The sequence below is a fragment of the Clinocottus analis genome, unplaced genomic scaffold, assembly GCF_023055335.1.
Source record: "Clinocottus analis isolate CAN_PGR_092001 unplaced genomic scaffold, fCliAna1.0.p SCAF_18, whole genome shotgun sequence".
In the NCBI taxonomy this organism is placed as follows: domain Eukaryota; kingdom Metazoa; phylum Chordata; class Actinopteri; order Perciformes; family Cottidae; genus Clinocottus; species Clinocottus analis.
Genome location: NW_027175909.1, coordinates 5,305,483 through 5,324,426, shown reverse-complemented (window position 1 = coordinate 5,324,426; position 18,944 = coordinate 5,305,483). Strand labels below are relative to the sequence as shown.

The window sequence follows — 18,944 nt, the reverse complement described above, 5'->3', positions numbered from 1 at the left end:
AATACAGTACAGCACGAGCCCTCAGTGTCATGCGTGCCCTGACCCATCCAGCATCTCCATGACATCTCTCTCTATGTCGACAGGGCTCGAGCGGTTTCCCTGGGTTCCCCGGAGCCAACGGCGAGAAAGGAGCCAGAGTAAGAAACCACCCACTCACGGAGAATACACCCTTTTGCCTGTTTGTGTATGAAAATGATCACACCATCAATTCCCAGCACAAAATATAATTGATTCCTATTATGAAGGCCTCTGTCTGGTGACTTGGCGCACAAAAAACAAACAGCAGCAGCGACATCAATGTTGAGGAGAACAAACGACGTGGAAACAATCGAGCTTCCATTGACACCCTCTCCCCCGTTCACTCGGCTTGAAAAGAAGAAGCTCACAGACAATCTTAAGAAAAAAAAAGAGTTCATGGCACATGTTTGAGATGGCCAACATATTCCTGGCTTATTTCACCCTAATAAAACAATTGATTCATGGGGTTGGTGTTTGAAAAAGTATCCGTATCAAGTGACTGGTTAAATTAGTACATCAGAGGCTTTTAATGGACACTTTGACGTACATTATCTCACTTATGCCAAGACTAGCTGCCAACATTATACATAAAGTCAAACTTCATCCTGTGTGGACTTAAAACCAGTAAACCATTTTCAGCTATTGTAAAAATATTGCTGCATTTGCTGGCAGGCTGTTTCTGCTCCTCTCGGCAGCCAACCAGTGGGAATAATATTACTAGTTTGTTGTTATTCTCGAAGTGCATTTGGCTCAATCTTATCATTTAAATGTATTCTGTTGTTTCCTTATTTCCTAATATCTAACAAAGATATTAGTTATATTATCCCAAACTCACATTCTTTATTTTTTAAGTATTTTGTTGGTAGTCTGAAGTGTTTTTATGTAGAACAGTGAACAAATTGTTCTGTGGCTGTTTGTCATCCATTAAGGGAATTGAGCCCTTTTCTGTAGGACAGATGTTCATTATTGTACATTAATCCAGAAGTGGATTCATGTTGCATCAAGACAAACAGGAATTATGTGCGGGTGCCTAAAATGTTTGTCTTCGTTATCTAACAGGGCATTGCAGGCAAAGCTGGTCCAAGAGGTCAAAGAGGTCCAACGGTACGCATTTTTCACTCCATGATTCCCATTATTAATTAAACTGTAATCAACGAGCATCAAATCACCTTTTACCCAACTGAATTATGCACATTCTTACAGTTTTAGCATTTGACATGATCACATAGTATTGAGTTTTGTTCTCTCTCGGTAGGGGCCTCGTGGGGGTCGAGGAGCCAGAGGTCCAACAGGAAAGCCCGGTCCCAAGGTACACCAGATATCCAAAACTGATTTGGGGCTTTTTACTAGGCTGTATTATGAAGTAGAAATGAGACTCGACAAATTAAACCATGGTAGATTCATGTCATCCTTCTGCTGCTCCCATCGAGCACTATTGCCAAATAATATATAAAACCTATCCAAACATGAACTGATGATGATCTGTGGTTGTGTGTTGCAGGGCACATCAGGCAACGACGGTCCTCCAGGCGGTCCTGGTGAGAGAGTAAGTCTATATATTGTCTGACTCTGGGCCATTCAGAGTCATCCACCTCCAATAAGATGATATTTAGAAAACCTAAAGGCTTTAATGTATTTAGTCTTCTCTAAGATTCAATTTCATTATTGGCTCCATGAAGTCGTACTTGCCCCAAAACACATTAAAACGTTTCCTGGTTGGGGCAGCTAGCACACTGAACACTTACTGTGATGGAGAACAGCTGCTTCATTTGGGTTTTGCTTTAATGCCGTGTACCTGTTCCCTCTTTCATTCAACAGACAGCAGCATTTCAGTTGTTTTTACATTGGGTCTCATTTACTGTGTTTTAACCTAAAGCTACAACATTTATTATTATTATTATTATTATTTTAGATTTATAGGAATTTCTATTGGTGGCTAACTTATTGGTAAAATGTATTGTCTCTACAGCTGCCTAACAACAATAGCCCTCTTGCAGTGGCACTTCATGTTAAATGTTTTATTAGATGGTGTTACATTTCCACTGGTGTTTTAGTACGACATCATTTTTTTTGCCTAAGAAAGAAAATGTGAAGCCTTGAAGTTGATCTAGTCTAGGCATGAAACAAGAAAGACAGCTGCAACAAGTTTGCAGACATTTTCTTAGCAGAGGGAGAAATTAATATTTATAACTTTGACAAAGCATGATGAAGGCGAGTTCATGAGTTCAGAGCCTCCGTTCTGTAAGATGAAATCTGAAACAAGAACATAAGGGCAGCAGCTAGGTATAGGATCTTACCCATCTTTGCCTGAAATTACTTTAATTTAAATAAATACATATCCAATGTCACACTGGAGTCTGAATCATGAGCGTCATATGATAAAGTTTTACTAATACTTAGACTCTACTTGAATCTGCTGGATGTTCTGCTTTTAGCTTTTGAAATGCACGACTCTGTGTGGGCGGTCACAGAGTCAAAGTTGTGAAACTATATCTGGAAAATATGAAGTCATAAACTCTGTACTGTTAACAGCTTCCACACGTTTCTATGGAAATGATATATCTTAATCAGTCCCGAAGGAGCAGTAAAGTAAACTAATGTGACGAATAAATATGATTTAAAGATAAACCTGAATTAAAAAGTCAGCTTGAGGCATTTTTATATGAGGATACAAAAGAGCAAATCAATTTGTTCTGGATAGTTTATATGCAAATGATTTAATATCCCTGAATCCTAAAACGACACGTTACCTCAACAATGTGCTGTTAAATAGCTTTTCCCCTCCATCAACATATTTCACTTGAACAAACTTCATCCCACAGTTTTCAAATAGGATCATCTCCGTCAGTAACACTGACCTCGTTTCCCTCACGTTCCAGATGCTTTGTGTGGGTCCCACTTTCCTCTCTTTAATTTGTATAATTTTTCACTTGCCTCATATTTCCGCTGCACTCAACCGTCATTGCAATCAAATAAATATGTATACGCACTTCTATTTGGAGGAGTGCATACACTGAATAAAATAAGTAATTAAATATGTGAGCTGATCTGCATCCCTCACTCTGTACAGTGAGGGATGCAACATGTTTGAAACCTTCAGTAGAAAACTGTTATTTTAAAGCGACCCTAATGTCTGGCTCATATAAATAACATGATTATCACTCAGAATCTATCATTTTAAATACTCCACCCACACATGGAAAACTTAATTACCACCAAAAAAAGCTTTTAGAAGCATTTTGCCATTTCAGCGTGCTCGCTACGATGAGCTGGTGAACAATGACTCACCGGTCAGCGATCATTTTACGTCACTGTTTTGTCCTGGATATCTTTCTCAAGCTGCTCTGAAAATAGTCATAATTAATAGTCCACATGTTCACCTTCTAGCGGTGTTGTGATATACTAGTGTGTTGTGATATACTGGTCCGTATTGACGATAAAAAATTAAATATATGAATATTGTGTTGAAAATACACATGTGAAAATATGAATCACACAATAAACAATCACACAATAAACAGAGGTAAGGATAAATATAATTGATAGCATTAAATATTTTTCATATCTTCTGCACATAATCCGATAATATTGGTATTGTAAATTATTTTGGTATGGCTGATAGTGAAAAGCGATAGTGACGGCTCTCGATCGCTCCAACTGATTCAACTGGTTTTGCTTTTCTTTCTGCGCGATGCGGTCAGCCTCCACATGACTCATGACTTTATTCTCTGTGCATCTCTCATTCGGCTGACTTTTTGTTTGTCTACTGCAGGGGCCTCAAGGACCTCAGGGACCCGTGGGCTTCTCTGGACCAAAAGGCCCCCCTGTAAGAAATTCTCCTTCCTGCACGCTTCATAGATCAATGTTGTGTAAAAACAACAGCGATGCCGTATGGCTCCTGCTGTTTCACTGGCAAATTAGCCTAGTTTGCAAACATTATGAGTCAGAATTGATTCAACTTGAAGAGTTCAGGGGTGCAGTAATACATAGCAATATCCCTAATTCTGGGCAGGGATCATTAGTCCAACTGTTACTGAAGCAGAACCCATTTTCTGGGCGAGAGGCAAATGGTAATTTCCACCTATCGATTTGGGTGAGATTCATAGCCGGCTCTTAGCCGTCAGCAAATGATGATGTTCCTTTCAACAGAACCTGTTATTTTTTTTCATTAGTGTTCTCGTAGTCTAACTAGGACTTTACTGTCGGAAAAATATGTTTGTCTCATATATTATGCCTTTAACACAATACTGCAATAATAAGATATCAGTGCTTGGAAAACAAAATCACTTTTATTTCAGCAATAGGGACAATGTCGTTATGCCATTATCCACGTCAGATGGGTATGTGATTATGGTGTATGGACTTGGTTACCTACTAAGTGTGTTTCTTCTTTTCTAACAGGGCCCACCTGGAAAGGACGGGCTGCCCGGACACCCTGGTCAGCGCGGTGAGACGGTGAGTCCTAAAGATTACGTTTGAGCTTCCACTCACCTGCGTGGCTCCTGTTAGTCTCAGACTGCAGCGTCATGCTGAGTGTAGAAACTGATGACCTCGTGTCAAACTGGAAACACAATGCAACATCATTTCTCACACAGATTTTGACATTTTCTGTGAAGAGTGTGACACTTCACAACTTTTCTGTTCCTCAGATATGTTTAATTAGACATCTCCTCTCAGTGCACAGGTCAATCTTGTTTTAATCCCACAAAAAATTCTTTTGTTGTATTAATGACTGGTACTCAGTTGCTCATTACCTTTAAGGGTAAAGTTGCCAACGAGAGCCTTTTAGCTCTCATTCTTCAAATTGCCTTTCGATTGAAGGACGGATCTGATCCTCCCAATCAGTGGGCTGCACTTCAATTGAATCTCCCCACTCTCCCTCCTTCAAATCTTATCACTATTGCCCTTGTATGCCTGGGATTACAATCAGTGATACAACATCTCAGGGAGATGCCAAAGGGGCAGACATGTCCCTCAAAGCAGAACTTGAAAAAACAAAGCCTTTTGCGACCATTGTCTGACTCTGTCTGCTTGTCTCATCTCTATTTACACATGTGTACACACACACACACACGCACACACACACACTTCAGTCTGTCTGAGTAAATCCAGATGGCTCAGACTCCTATCTCATAGAGATGGACTTGAGGGAGCTTGGAGAAAAATCCTCTCTGATGCAGCTCCTATCTTGTTTTTTTTTTTAAGGTTTACAAATATGCAATGGTAGGAGGCTGAACAGAGATTGTCCAAATGCGACAAGGTGCCCTTGTGTTGCATTGCTTGCTCTAAAATAATTGAGCAATAATACTGTAACTGCGGTACAACAAAAAGCAGGAGAAATCAGCACTGAAGGAAGGTTCATGTTATCAGCTTAATGAGAAATGGCTGTCCCAAATCTGAACTGAAGATGTATTGATGCGTAGATGCGGTACCCCATGGGACATCAGAGTTATCTGACAATAAACAAAAACAAAGCAAACTTGGACTTGATCTAGTTGCAATCCCTGCTCTCAACTTCGATTCCTCTGTACTTGGTATGCATCAATGCACCTTGGTTTGACGAGGCTCAGAGGCCAATAAATTCTCCTAAAAGCTTGACAGATCATCGCCTCCATCATTAAAGCTTCCCTTTCCGCCTGCCTCCTTCCTATAGATAATGTAATACACCACACATGAGTGCTTCCCTGCCTTTGCTGCTATTCAAGCTACAACGATATCGTCTTCATTAAGGTGTTTATGACTTTAGATTTATATGCTGATGAACATACTCCACAAGCTTCCAATATGAGAATAGATTGCAGCAATAAAGATGCTTATAGGCAGCCATTCCCGGCAACACAACTTGCATTTGAGGAAGTGCAAATACAGATTTGAATCGGTGTCTGTGGTTCAGAGCTGATGCTGTAACAGCATGGCTTGAGGGTTTCCGTTGAATAATACATCACCATAAATCACAAAACGCTGATCAATAGGCCTGGAGTCATAAGTCAGCCAGGATTCTTCCCAGAGCTTAGATTTGAAAACTTTATTTGCTTGTGGAATAATGTGTTCCAATTGAAATGATTTTGAAATGCAATATCTCTGTGGAATTTGGTTATGGATGAAGTTTGATGACTGTAGGATCCAAAGATCAAAGGGAAACCAGTAAAACATTCAAAGTAAAAGTAGAAGGGTCAGTGGGCAGCCGACACTGTGTCCATGGAGTTTGATATGTTTGCTTCATGCTAATCACTCTCTGGCATTCGTAGTATTCATGACATTCTGTCTTCAGACATTACGTTTTTATACGTCTGGGAAGCCAGCAACTCCAATCTAGATAACAGAAATGTCTCTATTACAAAATATATGTCACCGATACCACACATTCTTTATCTCCATCCTCCTGCTGTAATAATTTATGTAATAGTTGGCCTCCAAGCATCACATATTTGGAAAATATAGAGTACTTGGAAGAAAACTCAAGCAAATTCACATTGGATTATTACTCTCCCGGGAGACAGAAGTTCATCGCATTTGAGCTTCAGTTGTGGAGTCGATGCTTGAGAAGTTGAACTTCTGTCTTTTTTTTTGGTTGTCCTGTTCGGCTGTTTGAATCTGCTTAAGCATATCCATAGGGAATGCAGCAATGCAAATCAACCGCATACTGTGCAACAAACAATGCATGGAAAGTGGTTTGGATTTGCGCAGCGAATAGCAACCTTGAGCAATTGCTTATTTTAAAATTTTAATCAGGAAAAGTTAGTTTTTCCTTGCTCAGAGTTGTACATTTAAAGCTGCATGCAATTGTTGACAGGTTATGGAGCAGCAAAACTCCAAAACACATTGGCGAAATGATAACGCCATCGGCTCATGAAGTTGTGGCTAATGTGATAGCTGCCAGATGCCTAATTACACATTCAGCAGACATGGAGCAACATTATCATCCTACTGGAGTCAGGTGTCTCGCTGCAGACTAAAGTGAGCTCAATGTTCCCAGGCATTTTAGCTCTGTTTGCCTCATCAGCTCTCATAGAAATATACAGACGGTTTTGATGTTATACACACTACTTTATTAACCAGGGGCCTCGTTGCTGAGACATATCCAAACTGCTTGTCCTATGTTAACGTAAGTTTCCAAGATAGGAAAAATTGGTCTCTCAAGACGGACGAGCTAATGGATTTCACTGGCTAGCTGATTTGCTATCATGGATACAATAAGAGTACAGAACCATGTTTTTGTTCAACAAAAAAATCCTGAAAGACATCCTAAACTGTAAGGAGGTTGGAGTTCGGACTCGGGCTACATTCATGCTAATACACTTTGTTTAAAACTGGGGTTTTAAAGAAAATATCTCCGTCCACGTCGGCGTTTCAGCATCATTTTCGAATTGATGTCCGTCCATATTACCAAACTCTGAAAACAGACATTACTGTTCACGTACACTGGGCATCTGGTGCCGGTGTAAACATAAGTAGATTAGTTATTAGAGAAAATACATCAGAGTATTGTTGTACTGTTAATAAAAGGCCATGCTGGATTAAATAGTCATGACAAAACAGGCATCATTTGAAGTTTAAGTTTAAAAAAAAGATGATCAATGATGGGTTATTATGAATCCCACTGCTTTTCTTGGCACGCTAAGATTGGCCAGGAGTCCAAGCTTGTGTGAGGTTTGTTTAGCTCCTATTCCCTGAACAATGGGGCTACCCTGACCCTTCCACTCAAGGTCAATGATTAACCTCAACCAGCTACACAGGGAGCGTCTTGCCAAGAAGAGCAGTGGGATTTATAATTAGGTGTCAATGGCATGTCAAGTGACCTTTGTCTGCATTGCGTGCCTCTTTTGCCTGTCTGCTTTGTCAATCCTAATTGCAACTGCTAAACTCTGAGGTCATGTGATACTTCATCTAGTGGGGAGGTGACACAGCGCCTCAGAGAGACTTAATGGATCAAGCGTTTCTGCCACGATGTTGGTGTTAGAAAGATATAGTGAAAGGTTTGTTCATTGTAATGTTATTTTCCAAATGCTGTGTAAGGTACAGGATCCAACCTGAAAGCCCGGTTTGATTCCAGCCCGAGACCTTTGTTGTATCTCATCTCTCGCTCTGTTTTTGTTTGTCTACGTTTCTACTTATCTGTAAAGGCTAAAAGCTGTACAATCTTTTCATGTAATATTAATATCTTCTCAATGAAGAGATCAAGATATACAAATTTCAGAAGACATGTTCATGTGCCGACAGTTTTTTACTAGTCAGCATTGGGATGTTATTTAATCAATCCTTCATATTGTGAATATACCCTAAAAACTAATTTCTTCTACATCAAAGTAATACCAAGCCAAAACCTTAATCCCCGTTTTATCGTCTGAAACATGTTCAAGTAAAATCTCTATGCTTTCTTTTCCTGGGTGTTGATAGATAAGCTGTGTGTTCTATTTGTATTGTAAACCGTATGAATGAGACCTTGTGATGTTTTCTTCAGGGTTTCCAAGGAAAAACTGGTCCACCAGGCCCAGGAGGTGTTGTTGGCCCCCAGGTAAGAGAAATTAATTATTAAAAGAATACATTTATTTTTAAAGAATACATTTTTGAATGTGACAACTGGAGGGTATTGCAATGAAAGCTTATCGTTTGGGAAAAAGCAATACAGCAGGAGTAAGTTAGTTATCTGACAGATGTTTTCAATCAGCAAAAATAACAACAGCTATTCAAATCAATGTTAATATATGAATGTGTATAGATGTAAAGCAAGCAATGTGTGTGGTACTGTGAACCGTTTTCAGTGACTAATACCATTATTATTATGTACTACACGAAAATGGATCTGTTTATAACAGCTGTCATTTTGGAAATCAATTTTTTTGGGGGGGTATTTTGGACAGCCACTGACTAATGGTTTTAAAGTATTGATGTGCATTATCAGTGTAATAGGCTTGAATAAATGCATTCTTCATTCTCCATATTGTATTATTGCTATGCTGAACTGAAAATAATATCAAACTGTGTGATTGCCCCTTTAGGGACCAACTGGAGAGACTGGTCCTGTTGGTGAGAGAGGCCACCCTGGACCCCCTGGTCCACCCGGTGAGCAGGGTCTTCCAGGTGCTGCTGGCAAGGAGGGAGCGAAGGTATGTTTCTCTTATACTCTGCTGAAGGGGAGAGAAGTACTATTACAATTAGTCTTCTCTTTTGTTTTCCTAAAGCAGCAGAGCAGTGCAAGAGATGGCCCCATTGCACCCCGATGGTAACAGATACTGTATACGGAGTGATTGGTTCAAAAGAGTGAGCTCAGATTTCCTGATTGACTTCATTAGATTTGTGTGAATTATACTGAAGAGAGCAAGCCAGCGAGGTTGATAAAGAGATCAACAGTATAGAAGTGGGCTGCAAATTTAACTTATCCAGTTACAAATATAGTACATGATTTAATTTAGCAGATTGAGCCAGCAGCATTCACACAGTTACATTTATGGAAGGCATGCAAAGCTCAAAAGACTACTGGGTTGCTTAAACACAATTGGTAGAAAGCAGAAATAAATCTATAGCAATTGATTCACCCAGGAGGAACACACCCCAGCAAAGACCAAAGTCTCACCGGTTCAATCTGTGCTATATGAGCCTTTGGCAAATGACCGCTGAAGATATAGTAGTTGAGAATTGGGGCTAAATTCCCTCCCTGGCTCTCCCCGGTCGACAATTGAGTGTCCATTAGGGCAGACAGTAGCCATTTTGTAGAAGTATGGGCTGTTCCAAACCAAACCCCTGACTCCCAGGACCACTGAGCATGCCCTGCTCCCATCCCCCCTAACGCACCCATGTCTTCTGCTTCTTTCATTTTCTTCCTGTCTTCGCCAAGCAGACAGTTTAATCAAGTTCGTCAGCTAACTCCAAACCTTCTGCTGCCCACAAGCCCATTTTCCTTCCCCACTCTGCTCAGGCCTGCGCATCACTTTGCCAGGGACACTTTGCCGAGGTCTTGGCAGCAGAGCCTAAATCCTCTTATACCTCTCAAGCCCAGTCTTCTTCTGTGTCTCCCTGTTTGCAGATAAAGTCAGCCTGCCAATACAAAAGAAAATCAAACAAAGCCAGAAGTAACTTTTTTCTGATGTCAAATGTTCTTGTTTTAGAGATACGGTTTACACAATCAACCAGCAAATAAATGAGGCTGCCCTGAAACTATTGGCACTAACTCTAAAAAGTTTCTGCAGTGTCTGAGCTGAGGGTTTGCAAAAAGGGAAAGCATGCAGACAGTTGTAAAAGCTGAAATAGTTTTTGATTAAATATGTTCATTGTCCTCATTTCAGACATAATATATATATATATATATATATATATATATATATATATATATATATATATATATATATATATATATATATATATTGGTATTTGGAGTCACAGGATGTTTTAAAACTTTTGATTTGGGCTTTTTAGCCTTTAAGCAGTACACTCTGTTGCTATATACGGATACATATATGTCACCAATTTAACACAAATATTGTCTTTAAATGACAGTGTATGACATGTATCCATATTTTAACTGATTGTGACTAACAGGCCAAGTTTACTTCTGTTCCTGGCTGGATGTGCAAAGCCACGAGTATATTCTGTTTGCTTTGCATTTGCTTTTCAATCTAAATTCACTTTATTCAATTCAATAAAATACTGAGGTCATCTAAAGTCATCTAAAATATAAAAGTACCAAGCTCTTAAGTTATAAAATCTGTGACTCGATGTTTTAAGTCGGTTTCACCACATAGCCGCTGCAGCAGTGACTGAAGACTAAAGCGCTTTCAGGCCGACACTGACACTGAGAGAGGAGCTCAACTCAAACGTATTATGTGCTTCTCAATGTGAAGTACTTCTGTGTGATTTTCATCGTGACAAATATGAAACCACAATTGCAGGCTTGAATGTCTATAAAATGGTATCTGAGACCTCTGAAAGGGACAAAGGTTGAGCACTTGTTCAGTAAAGCAAATTATACACCAGTTCACAACATAAAACAGCTTCATAACTGATTGTCATGAGGTCACTAATTCTGTGTAACAACCTGGTTCGAATTTGGATTAGATGACACCCAGACACCCTTCTTACACATGATTGAACGAAAGCACCACTTGTCTGGTTGTTATTAATATTTGCATTTTATTTTAAAACTGTAAAAACACAACAGCGGTCCGGTTCCCCGCACAGTGAAACCATAATCTGTTTCTCAATACATTTGAGGTGAGCAACAGTCCATGCAGCATCAAGCTTCATTTTCTAAACATCCTAAAGAATAGTTTCTATCGTCAGGATTGGGAAGTCGACGACAGACACTTCCTATAGTTTGATCCAAAATGTATCTGGCAGACTTAATCGGTCCTTGAAAGACTTAATCGGTCCTTTTCCAGATGTTGTAGTGAAAAGTGTATAAGTGAGATATAGTCAGTGTTTGTGGGTCTGGTATTTTGGATGTATATTCTCTGTTGCTCTACACAAAATATTGTTTAATTTGCTTCAATATGAATCACTTAAGGCATAAAGCAAGTACACTAAGTGTAACTCAAACATGTGTGCTTGTGTGTATAGGGAGACCCTGGACCACAAGGATCCTCCGGTAAAGACGGTCCTCCCGGCCTTCGAGGTTTCCCAGGAGAAAGAGGTCTACCTGGCGCTACGGTAAGAGCTACACTCCACCTGCACCTATTCATCTCAGCTTCCCTTTACATGTGTTCGATAGCAGAAAGTGACAGACCATTGCTACATAACAAATGAACCAGCAGCTATCTAGAGCCATTCACTTCATTAGCGACACCAGCCCTGGAATTCACTCTTAGCAATCAATCGGGTGCAAAGGAAATCCAAAGCGACATCTTACAAATGAACAGGCGTGCCTCTGCATCGCTCCACCGCCACTGACACCACTGTTTTAACCGCCGCAATGCATCATGGACCTCTATTATAGCAGTAGGGAATGTTTGTAAGAGGGTCCATTTGCAAAATCTTTCCCTGGTGGGACTCAAGGAACTGAAATGCTTTTCATATTTCAGTGCCAGCATTTTTAGGGGGGGGGGACAGCTACGTTATTTGTTTTTCCCTTTATGCATTATTTACCTAATACATTATTAAGAGGGAATGTTAGCAATTAGACTGTGGTGGCTAGGAATGGTTATGCTGTTGTGAAAGGAAGAGTTGTGCTGCCGGCATCCTCAAGGTCAGTCAGACTCTGCAGGCCAGCAGCACTGCTGATTGTTTTATGCCATTGTAATTTACTCCAGCACCCAGCCACAGCCAACTGAGACTCATTACCCAGACTGCCACGTGATCTTTTGTGGCCCGCAAGGGAGCCACAGACAGACAAACACACACATTATGGGCTTTGACAAACATACAAGACACCCGCAGATGACACATTATACACAACCCGGCATGTGGTAATTGAAACTCGCGAGGTGAGATTATGGAATGTGTAGATTGAAATAATTGTACCCAAATACACACATGCTGTAGAGAGAATGCATATATAGGCTCATGTGAAGTTACACAGTGTTTGTTACTTATGTCAAGAAGGACCTAATGTGTGTTTTCCTCCTGTTGCTCAGGGCCCAGCCGGTCTGAAGGGAGGAGAAGGGCCCCAAGGTCCATCCGGCCCCGTTGTAAGTACACTGTCAGCTGGGATCAAAGTGTCTTTCTTACTGTATTGGGGTTTTCCTGACATTATATATTGATGTATGTGATATGTGTTATTGCTTAGCATGAAGGCTTGTGCAGTATGTACCAGAAGGTAGTTTACATAATTTGGACTGGAAAAGCTTTACAAGTGGCTTCAATTTTCTAATTTTATTTTGTTTAACTACTTAACATTACACTACTATTTTTTTTCTTCTTTCCACAACATAAAATATTTGGTGAGGAGTATGTTCTCGAAAACCAATTGTAGCACCGTGTGTAATGAGCGCACGTGTAACACACCTACAGTAATCTCAGCGAGCCCTCGCGGTCGCGTAATCAATGTTTTATTTATTACTGTTCCAATGAAAGCGTCACCAAATTGCATCTCGTCCGACTGCGCTCAGTGATTTGTCTCTGGCGCGATCATGTGCTTGAGAGTCTGGTCTTGAGACGGTCTGCACCATTGCCTCCTGGCACACAGAAACAGACTCAAACAAACAAACACACACGCAGCCAGGAGAGCATCCATATGGTGAGTCACAGTGTCTAGTTATCCCGGGCGTTGCTCCTGCACATGCCTCATCAGTCCCAACGGTGGCGTCTTGGCACTTTACGCCAGCTGTGTTCATTCTTCTCAAATTGTCACAGAGACTCTAGAGCTTCGTCACAAAACTCGGTGGTGAGGCTGACGTGACGGGCTGTCGCTGTCACAATTTGCATCAGCTTGTGCATTTGTATTTAAGCAATAAAATCACAAAATACCAGCTGCTGTAAAAAGAGACACTTAAAGAAAAGCATCTAATTGGCCCTTATCATAGTCTCTAGACATTTGGCATTCAATGTGGAAGTTGCAAATGTTATGTTGTAAATTTCAGTTCAAAGTTGTGCTCACGGGAACATTGGGAGTTGTGCCACTTATTTTTAATCATGACTATAATGCTCTGCTCATGAGATACTTATGATTGATTATGTAAGCATGAATATGTTGAGGGAAAATGTTGACAATATTCTAGCAGTAATTTGACTCCGTACAGTAATTACAGCTGTGGAGCATGAATACATTTATAACTTCCTCAAGGAGAAACGTTTAAAATATCTAAATTACCTGCAGGGAACACAAACTTTAGTTGCCTTTGTGTTGAACTGTATGTCCACACAACTTATGAACCCTTAGGGTGGCATAAGGGTCTGAAACTGAAGACGTTGGGTTATTATCCCCTCTAACTCTCTTCCATGAGTGTGACGATGTTTACCAACAACAATGGATTTCAATACTTTTTCAGCGATGGTGATGAAGGTTTTAAAAAGTGTCAGCGGAAATTATGAAAGCTAGATGTAAGTGTTACTTACTTCCCACTGTAGAGTAGAAACCATAGGATTCAACCAGCTAGGAGTTTAGACTGTTTTCATGTTGAACATTAATTTGTTGTATTTGTTCTCTGATTTACATTCCTATCATTAACAAGGATCCATTATACTTTTTTTTTTTTACAATACATCAAATACTTTTTGTGAAAAACTGAATTCATTTTGATATTTAAACACGTTTCGAAAAAAAAATCAATATTTAGTCTTCATTTGGAGGTTCAAATGTGTGTATGTGTATCTATAGAGACACCTTGAGTTCATTCAGTGCAGCAGAGATCCCCCCCAAAAATGTATTTCAACATAACCATAGCTCTAGGTGAACACTAATGTCCTGTATATGAGCACTGATACACAGCAGCGGCCTCTTTCATTGAGAAAATCATTTTCCGCAGCAGGGGTGAGCTGCTGGGAGCTTCTGGCTGCCGAGACGCCGGCTCTCTGACAGCAGACACTGCTGGCTGCTTTCAAGGAGCAGCTCTGCTTTACAAGAACTTAAATGCCACCTGTTACTGTTCTCAGTGTTCCTCTGAAAGGGGGTTTGTGTGTGTAGGTGTGTGTCGATCCATTAGCAGTGTGACTCAGTTGAGTCTTGCTTTGTAGATGTCTTAATGGCATCGGTTATTGTTCAGCCTACTGGTTCTATTTAGGTTCAGGCTAAGAAAACCCCAAATATGTTTCTTTCTCTCCACAACAAACAAAAAATGGCTTCAACCTTTTATTTTTCACTCATCATCTCCCTCGGCTTTTCACACTCACAGGGTTCTCCTGGTGAAAGAGGTTCTGCTGGCTTGGCTGGTCCAATAGGCCTGTCTGGTAGACCTGGCCCTCAGGGTCCCCCAGGACCCGCTGGAGAGAAGGGAGCACCTGTACGTATGTCGGTCTTTGCTACAGTGGCCGAGACCAATCCTTCTGTTCCCTAAACACTTTCTTTCTTCCTTTACCTTCCTTCAACTTTAGTGCGAAATATAATTAAAACTAATGTCTTCCCTCTTCTAGGGTGAGAAAGGACCTCTAGGTCCTGCTGGTCGTGATGGTGTCCAGGGTCCTGTTGGTCTGCCCGGGCCTGCTGGACCTCAGGGTCCACCTGGAGAGGACGGTGACAAGGTGAGTCATCCTCAGTATCCCAGTCCACGGGCCCAGTTACATCTCCTTTTCCATTCCCAAGCTGGGATGGGTGTTTCGGGCCGAGATTGCCAATCAATCTTCACGTCTCTCTTCCCATCGCGGTTGCTTATCCGTCTTCATCAGCAAATGCGGCAGCAAACGCAATTAGAGGAGATGGAAAAGTGAAAAACTGTTTCTTCTTCCACTTCCTGGAATCATGATGCCCCTTGAGGTTATTTTCAGGTCTTCTATTGAGCAGCCAAACATGAGTCTCAGCAGAGGTTAAAATGCAACAAAGAAGACAAGCAAAAAGACAATCTCCATATTCATGCATCCATACAGATGCAGTAGAAATGCAGATAATGGTGGTGTGTGTTCATGTCAGGTGATCTTTTCATATCCTGTGGATATTGAGAGAATAATTAAAGCGAAGCTGAGACATTTTTTGTGTGTGTTTTTCTCTTTCCCAGGGAGAGGTTGGAGAGCCCGGTCAGAAAGGAAGCAAAGCCGACAAGGGAGAACAGGTACACTATGGGAATCAAAGTCCGTTCTTTTCTTACTTGCACACACGCACATGCATATATATATATATATATATATATATATATATATATATATATATACATATATATATATATATATATATATATATATATATATATATATATACATTTTTACATTTTTCACATTAATTTAGAAATTAGTGATGTTACCGTGAATATGTTATTTCCCCATTTACAGAATATTAACGCCATTATAAAAACAACAAAGACCTTTTATTTTATTTTTAATTGTATTATTTCAAATCCCAAAGCCATACTTGTACATGTGTGTTACTTTTTCTTATTTCCTTCTTAGGGTCCTCCTGGTCCAGCTGGTCTCCAAGGTCCCATAGGTGCCCCTGGTCCCGCTGTGAGTACAATGATCCTAAAAGACCGTTTTACAGATTTACATGGACCACGTGCGAATGTGTGACGTCGATAGCGCATCAGCTGCTGCTTATACATCCTTGAAGCCCGCGATGTATTCTGCGGTGTCCTTGTACCATTCTTCTCTAAATTAATTATTCAAATGTGTGCGCGTATGATTTCTCAGGGCGCTGATGGGGAATCTGGTCCCAGAGGTCAGCAGGGTATGTTTGGACAGAAGGGAGATGAAGGCTCCAGAGGTTTCCCTGGACCCCCCGGTCCCATCGGTCTGCAGGTTAGTACCATTTTACAGTAATCCAGTTTGTGTCATGTAAACGGCTACCAAGAAGAACAGTATTGCAAGACTGTATTCAACATAATGTGCTTCGAGTCATAACAGAGTTCATTTTGTTTACATGCATTTCTTTTGCACTAGTGCTGTATAGTGTTGTGTGAATGTTATGGGTACACTGAGGCTTTCAGTCAATGAAAAGGAAATAATTAATTTACTGTAGGAATTCCAATAGTTTCAGATGAGCATAAAAGGCGTCGTGTTCAGACATATAGTATGAACAGTGAGGCAGCACCGTTTATATGTGCAAAATAAATGAAAAATGGTGCCAGAACAAAAGCTAATCATGCCTCCACAACCCCATCAGCGTCAATACAAGTTAAAAATATACGTTCTGTCATATATATAAGTATATATAAATATAAGAAAATATAAATGTAAGTCATAAATATACATTCTGCTATGAAGGTCCAGTGAGGCCATTTCTTTCTGCTGAAGTTTCTTTCTGGAATGAGCGTCAGTGACATGAAACCAGACATTGTTAGAGAATGCCATTAGATACCGGACATTGCATTTTGTTGTTTAAAAGGACAGCTTCAATGTTGATACATGTTGTCTGTACTTTATGATTTCTGTCATATTTAGTCCAACAAAGGTGCTCGCAGACATTGGCTCGGGTGACCATTGTACCTCGACTGTTTGGTGATAGCAGTTATGTTCTGTGGTCTTGTAGCTGCCACAAAAACTCATCATGGTGGTAGAAAAATATCCAGTCCTCTATGAGCCACAGCGCTGCCTTCATAACGATAGTATTAAAAAGACATTACCTGTTTAGCCATGTATGGCTGGAGAGATTGGCTTCTCAGGTGAGGAATTACCTTCAAATAGCAGAGAATCCTGAATGCAGGCCATCACTTTATATTTATTTTACAGGCTTTATTTTCTGGGTCAAATTCTGGTTGTTCTTGTTGGCATGCATTTGGTTAACAACAAACTAAATATAACAACATGTGGAATAACCACCTACTGTATACGTCTATTCTTTTCTCTACTACCACTCTCATATTTCATTGCTCTGAACAAGAATTCTGCAGTTTAGTGAATTGAAATGTATTTTTATTTCCTCCCTCAATCTTCCTTGAGCAGCAGTATCAGTGTAGTGATGACATCGTAGGAATCAGGATCACTCAACTACCGTTAGGATACAACGCAGTGTGACATTCATTTCACATCATGCTCCAGCGCCCACAAAGGAAGACTCCTCTCACCAATATTCCATCGCAACATCCATTCTCCATCACCACTTTAGAAAAAGACTTTATAACCTGTGATGCATTTTGCTTTTGAATATGCAGCACGTTACGTTATCCATTGGCGTGTGGTGAAGTAGACTCTACCCATCCGAGGACATGGGTCAGCTTGATACAAATGTACATATAAACCAATCTCCACTACAACCAGGCGTAAAGATTTGTTGTATCATTAGGATAATCATTTAATGAGATAAGACCTCCCCCCCTTCAAGCCTATTTGTTAGTAATTATCTTTTTATATTAGTCATCAACTCCTTAAGATAAACACGTTAAGAATTTACTGCAGAGATTGGGGTCGTTGTCTTCGTGAAATTACAGAGACTACTACTCATCCTTCCAAGGTACTATCCTATCTCTGCAGGATTGTATTCAATGGGCTTTTAATTGGAAGTAATTCACTTCCCATCGTCATTCCATTAATTGTGTGGACTGACCTGCTCGATAGTCAGTTCCTCATTGAGCACATTCACCATGCTGCATAATTAGTAGCACCACTAATGATCTCAGTCTAGAGGAGACCTTTACACAGATGAGATTTCTCAGCACGGCAAAAATCAGCATGCGGCTACTCACACTTTTTTAGCACCCAGGGAAAATACTTGCAAACAAGCACATACACACACATGAGCTTCGATGTACGGCGACGCACACGTACACAAACGGTCCGCTTATGGTGTAATCACATGTCGAGGAATGCATAACTTGATCGCCGTCCCTTGCGACCTTACACCTTACCCTGATGACAAACTGCCTCTGAATCCAGAACAGACACACACAAAGACAGAAGGCGAAGCAGGCTACAGCGATTTAATCACGGCAATTACCGGAAGAAATGTCAGGGATCAAACGCTCATATGAGGTCTTGACCTCGCGGCTCGTTCACCATGCATGAGTGAGCTGGATCTATGTCTGCACCTTTGAGTTCAGGTGAAGCTGTTACCGACAACAAAGGAGGAAGCAAACATGTAAGACACGATTGCTCTCCTGTTAGTGGATCTGGGCATAGATTTGTAGAGCAGAATCATCCCCTCTGCCTGAGTATTTATTGGGAAGCGGTGATATCTGATACATCATCGAGTTCTTCAGAACCAGCAGCTATTTTAGGCACTTTTAATACGGGGCACACTTGTCATATCAAACCTCATTCAAAGAGCAGTTTGAAATATTTGGGATATGATCTCTAGATAAGGATTCAAATGACTCCTTCACGAAATTGCGTTAGATTCTGTTCGTTCTCTGTTCAGTTTGTGTTCACAAGATTGAATGTGTGTTTTACAGTATGTGGTTCATCTTGTAGGAGACTTG

The 18,944-nt window shown here is 40.5% G+C and overlaps 1 protein-coding gene across 1 annotated transcript in view; it reads left to right on the top strand.

The window, feature by feature from the left end:
• col11a1a (collagen, type XI, alpha 1a) overlaps window positions 1-18,944 on the top strand; it is a 74,224-nt gene that overhangs the window by 38,085 nt on the left and 17,195 nt on the right. Inside the window, exons 32-46 of the mRNA XM_068582226.1 lie at window positions 84-137; window positions 1,078-1,122; window positions 1,274-1,327; window positions 1,520-1,564; window positions 3,791-3,844; window positions 4,420-4,473; window positions 8,480-8,533; window positions 9,018-9,125; window positions 11,572-11,661; window positions 12,585-12,638; window positions 14,781-14,888; window positions 15,019-15,126; window positions 15,597-15,650; window positions 15,985-16,038; window positions 16,222-16,329. Coding sequence (XP_068438327.1) covers window positions 84-137; window positions 1,078-1,122; window positions 1,274-1,327; window positions 1,520-1,564; window positions 3,791-3,844; window positions 4,420-4,473; window positions 8,480-8,533; window positions 9,018-9,125; window positions 11,572-11,661; window positions 12,585-12,638; window positions 14,781-14,888; window positions 15,019-15,126; window positions 15,597-15,650; window positions 15,985-16,038; window positions 16,222-16,329 — 1,044 coding nt within the window. The remainder of the gene's footprint in view (window positions 1-83; window positions 138-1,077; window positions 1,123-1,273; window positions 1,328-1,519; window positions 1,565-3,790; window positions 3,845-4,419; window positions 4,474-8,479; window positions 8,534-9,017; window positions 9,126-11,571; window positions 11,662-12,584; window positions 12,639-14,780; window positions 14,889-15,018; window positions 15,127-15,596; window positions 15,651-15,984; window positions 16,039-16,221; window positions 16,330-18,944) is intronic.